The 5,000-nt window shown below is 50.0% G+C and overlaps 2 protein-coding genes across 2 annotated transcripts in view; both read left to right on the plus strand.

The window, feature by feature from the left end:
• Positions 1 to 424: 424 nt before the first annotated feature.
• EAH_00038650 (hypothetical protein, conserved) lies at positions 425 to 3,128 on the plus strand (the record flags this gene model as incomplete). The annotated part of the gene is made up of 6 exons (XM_013391951.1): positions 425 to 485; positions 576 to 629; positions 1,025 to 1,109; positions 1,419 to 1,462; positions 2,847 to 2,911; positions 3,125 to 3,128. Coding segments are annotated over 6 exons (313 nt in total), but the record flags the coding sequence as incomplete, so codon positions are not given.
• Positions 3,129 to 4,035: 907 nt separating this feature from the next.
• The window catches only part of EAH_00038660 (hypothetical protein, conserved), a gene marked incomplete at both ends in the record, with an annotated part of 9,698 nt that continues 8,733 nt past the window's right edge, over positions 4,036 to 5,000 (plus strand). The window contains 2 exons of the mRNA XM_013391952.1: positions 4,036 to 4,131; positions 4,344 to 5,000. The exon at positions 4,344 to 5,000 is cut by the window's right edge and continues 8,733 nt beyond it. Coding sequence (XP_013247406.1) covers positions 4,036 to 4,131; positions 4,344 to 5,000 — 753 coding nt within the window. The remainder of the gene's footprint in view (positions 4,132 to 4,343) is intronic.

Below are 5,000 nucleotides of genomic sequence, written 5' to 3' on the forward strand. Positions count from 1 at the left end.
GCAGCGCGTGCAGCAGCAGCAGCAGCAGCAGCGAGAAGCTATTCAGGAGCATCTGTTTCAGCAGGCGCTCTTGCAAATGCAAGAACAAAACAGAGAAAAGTACCCTAAACCCTAAACCCTAAACCATTGACGCTAAACCCTAAACCCTAAACCCCTGACGCTATACCCTAAACCCTAAACCCTTGACGCTATACCCTAAACCCTAAACCCTTGACGCTATACCCTAATTCCTAAACCCTTGACGCTATACCCTAAACCCTAAACCCTTGACGCTATACCCTAAACCCTAAACCCTTAGCTCGAATTCAATATAGCGAATAGCGGTCCTGCCTGAGTTCGCGGTGCCTATGAATTAGAGCGTAGGGATAGGGATTGATCGTCTAGGGTTTAGGGTTTAGGGTTTAGAGTTTCTGTTGCTTCTCAGGAGCTACGCGGAGTTTGCTGAAGAAAGCAGCAGAGTGCAAGAGGCGATGTGCCAGCAGAAAGTAAGACTGCGTATCTTCGTCTCCAGAGTCTAGGGTTTAGGGTTTAGGGTTTAGGGTTTGTGAAGTTCTCTGTTATTGCCTTCGCTGCAGTTGAAGGCAGAGGCTCAGCGCCGCCAAGACACGGCTCAAAGCAACCTCAAGTTGGTGCGTAACACCCAGCCCTAAACCCTAAACCCTAAACCCTAAACCCTAGTTCGTGGCGGCTGCATATTCACCTGATAGGAGGGTTTGCTGCTGTTTAGGCAGACGAAAGAAAAAAGAGAGAAGAGGAAATGAAGGCTCGCGAACGCGAATTAGAACGGAGAGAAATCGAGATGAAGCTGCACGTACACCCCAAACCCTAAACCCTAAACACTAAACCCTAAACCCTAATTTCCAGTCTCCAAAGGCCGCGTTTCTAGCGTTAGCGATTGCCTCACCTACGGCTACGTTTTGACTGTTTGTGGTTTCGGGTGCTGAGCTCACAATTCAGGGTTTAAGATACATGGTTTAGGGTTTAGGGTTTAGGGCTTAGGGTTTAGGGTTTAGGGTTTGTGTAGGATCCGTTTCTGGCGGAAGGCCGCCGAGACTTTGTTGAAGGAGACAGCTCCCTTAGCCCGTGGCTGCCTCGACTTCCTACGGGGAGTGAGTGGCCCCCAAACCCTAAACCCTAAACCCTAAACCCTAGCCCTTAACCCTAAACCCTAGCCCTAAACCTTAAACCCTAAATTCTAAACCCTAAACCCCAAGCCTCAATGGTAAGCGCGTGCTTCTTCTTAATGTAACCTTTTGAAGGGTTAGAAAAGGATAAGAGGAATATATTGTAGTCCAGATGAGGGTTTAGGGTTTAGGGTTTAGGGTTTCTTGTTGGTGGCTTCAGCTATTTGGGGTTGGCCCAAGGCGAGAGGCTGCTCCCAAGGGTTTAGGGTTTAGGGTTTAGGGTTTGTGGATTAGGCATGGGACGCAACCGCGACGGATTTAAAGGATATCCCTTGGAGGTGAGAGAAGAAGCAAATGAAAAGAATGAAGAAATAAAACAAGAAAAACAAAAAGACAGACAAAAAGAAAAAGAAAAACTACAGCAATGCGAAAAGTACAAAAAACCCTAAACCCTAAACCCTAAACCCTAAATTCTAAGCCCTAAGCGCCAGGTCCTTTACAATAGACCCTAAACACTAAACCCTAAACCCTAAACCCTAAACCCTCAAGCCGCAATCCAAAAAACGCCTAAGCGCTAAACCCTAAACGGTAAACCCTAACCTCTAAACCCTAAACCCTAAACACTAAACCCTGAAGCAAACCTCAATTGCTGTCGCTCTACGCTCATTCTTTTTCTCTGCAGCTTTTCGGAGTCCCAGCGCCGTCTGAGCGTCTGCCTTGAAGAAGGAAGGCCAACCCTAAACCCTAAACCCTAAACCCTAAACCCTAAACCGTAAACCCTAATCCCTAATCCCTAAACCCTAAACCCTAAACCCTTCATTTTTGAAGCTGTGAGGGCCCAGCTCTCCGAGCGCAAACAGCAGTAGCAGGTGCAACAGCAGCAGCAACAGCAGCAGCAGCAGCAGCAGATGTTGTGAGGGCTTTTGTTTTTAGAGAGGGAGAGACAAAGGAGACAGAGAGCAGAAGAAGTTGCGAAAGAGAACAAAGGGCTTGCAATAGAGCAGAGAGACAGAGAGAGATACAGAAATCGTCAACTCTACAGAAAACCCATCGGAGTAGAACACTTCGACGCCTACTTCTGTATGCTGCTGCTGCTGCTGTTGCTGCTGCTGTTGCTGTTGCTGCTGCTGTTGCTGCTGCTGTTGCTGCTGCTGTTGCTGCTGCTGCTGCTGTTGCTGCTGCTGTTGCTGCTGCTTTTACTACCGTTGGTACTATTGTTGCTGCTGCTGCTGCTGCTGATGATGATGATGATGATGATGATGATAATGTTGTTGCTGCTGCTGCTGTTACTACCGTTGGTGCTATTGTTGCTGCTGCTGCTACTGCTGTTGCTGCTGCTCCTGCGTTATTGCTGCTGCGGCTGTGGTGCGTTGATAACTCAGCAGCTTTTATGCGCTGCTTGAATGCCCGCATGCAGAACCCTAAACCCTAAACCCTAAAACCTAAACCCTGACTGTATTTTGTGCGTCTGCTTCTCTGCAGCAAAATCGTCGCGATGAGTTTTTACTAAAGGGGTTGCTCAGGAACCCGTTTGGACTTTGCTTCCGAGGGTTTAGGGTTTAGGGTTTAGGGTTTAGGGTTTGGAGTACCCCTTTTGTACAAATCCCCAGGAAGCAACAAATGCTTCGTGCTGAGCTTTGATGGTGTAATATTTACTGTCCTTTTCTACCTCAGGGTTTAGGGTTTAGGGTTTAGGGTTTAGGGTTTGAATCTGGTGTATAGGTAGGGCTGGGGCTGCCTTTGGGTTTTGATAACCCGGGGGTTTTCGGAGTGGATTCCAAATCAGAGTCACCCTGCGCTTTAGGGTTTAGGGTTTAGGGTTTAGGGTTTGGGGTTTAGGGTTTAGGGTTTAGACTTGGGTTTTTCTTAGTGGGTTTTAGAGCGGAGCAACGCAGTGCTGCACAGGAAACGAGCAGAAAGACAGGAGACACGTAGGCGGTGGTGTGCAGAGATTAGGGTTTAGGGTTTAGGGTTTAGGGTTTAGGGTTCTGCTGCTGAAGGTAGTATTATTCTTACAAGATACGAATGCTGACAGCAACACAAAAACAAACAAAAAAGACAAAGACAAAAGAAGACAAACGCCCGTCAGCGGTCTCCCCATGTAGGGTCACCGCAGCAGCAGCAGCAGCAGCAGCAGCAGCAGCAGCACAGACCGCAGGCCGCAGCAGCAGCAGCAAATTGAGCAGCATTAAACAACTCCAGGATAAAAAACAAAGAAAAATAAAAAAGAGAAAAAGAAAAGCATTCCTGTTTCAAGGCTGTCCTTGGAGTGGTGTTGCTGGGAACCGCTCGTGGGACAGCCTAGGGTTTAGGGTTTAGGGTTTAGGGTTTAAGACTTGGCTACTGCATGAAATATTTTTCAAACAGCATTTAAATACAAAAGAAAATAAAGTCATTAGGATTTCAAAAATGTAATGGCGGAGGGAGCAGCAAGTATAGCCCTGGTCAGCAGCAGCAGCAGCAGCAACAACAGCAGCAGCAGCAGCAGCAGCAGCTGCTGCTGCTGCTGCTGGCGGGCTGTCGGCAGCGAGCACTGCTGCGTGTGGGGCAAGAAAGGAGAAAAGAGAAGAAATACAAATTTATGTTTACCTTCATTCTGTTCCTTGCTGCGTTGCTGTGTCTCGACAGCAGCAAATCTGCTGCTGCTGCTGCTGCTGCTAGCTGTTGTTGCTGCACCTTGCAGCAGTGAGCAGGTGTACATACACCCCAACTCCTCAACACACCCTTCGTCCTCTCTGCTGCTCTTCTCTCTCTCCTGCGAAACTCCAGGCCTTCTTCTTCTCATCGCCTTCCTCAAACCAAACAACTCGCTAAACCCTAAACCCTAAACCCTAAACCCTAATAAACCCCAAGCCCTAGCGGACGAGGCGTAAGCATCACCAGCCACACAAGCAACAGCAAGCCACGCAGCATGAACAGCCACACAAGCGCTAAGCAGCAGCAACAGCAGCAACAGCAGCAGCGGCAGCAGCCGCAGCAGCAGCAGCAGCCGCAGCAGTTAAGGCGGGTTCGCTGCCAGCAGAAGGTGTTGTCTTCATTATCCTAAAGTACAATCAGCAACTGGAATATAAGCTGGCAGCAGCAGCAGCAGCAACAGCAGCAACAGCAGCAGTGGCAGCTGCAGCAGCTGCAGCGGCAGCAGCTGCAGCTGCAGCAGCAGCAGCAGCAGCAGCATAAAAAGAGCCTGCTGCTGTCATTGCATACTTCATCTCTTCCCAGGCCTTAAGGAAGAATAAAACACTCATTGACAATAACGATGCAGGTGCTTCTGCTGTTGCTGCTGCCGACGGGAGGATCTGCAGCCTCAGCAGCAAATCCAGCAGCTGCAGCTGCAGCAGCAGCAGCAGCAACAGCAGCAGCAACAACAGCAGCAGAAGCAACAGCAACAGCAGCAATAAACCCTCACTTTTGCTGATGTCTGAGAGTCACAGACACCGCCGGGTGTCCGGCAGAGGGAGTGCTGCAGCAGCTGAAGGGGGGCACCCCAGGCCAGCAGCAGCAGCAGCAGCAATAGCAACAGCAGCAGCAGCAACAGTAAGAGGTCCTGCCCCTGCTGCAGCAGGAGCTGCAGCTCCATCTGCTGCTACTGCCGCTTCCGATGTCTTGCATGGCTCACAAGCACAAGCAGCAGCAGCCTCAAGGCATGCAGCAGCAGCAGCAGCACCGACAGCAGCAGCAACAGCACTGACACGAAGACCCCGGTCAGCAGCAGCAGCAACAACAGCAACAGCAGCAGCAACCTCTTCAGCAAGAGTTGAAACAGCGCATCATTCGATACGTACGTCTCTAATTCCTTCGGAGCGAGCAAAAGAACGTCTTGCTGCTGCTGCCGGTGCTGCGGCTGCTGCTGCTGCTGCTGCTGGTTCGGGAGCTGCT

The sequence above is a fragment of the Eimeria acervulina genome, genomic scaffold, assembly GCF_000499425.1.
Source record: "Eimeria acervulina Houghton genomic scaffold, Eah_scaff442, whole genome shotgun sequence".
NCBI classification, from domain to species: domain Eukaryota; phylum Apicomplexa; class Conoidasida; order Eucoccidiorida; family Eimeriidae; genus Eimeria; species Eimeria acervulina.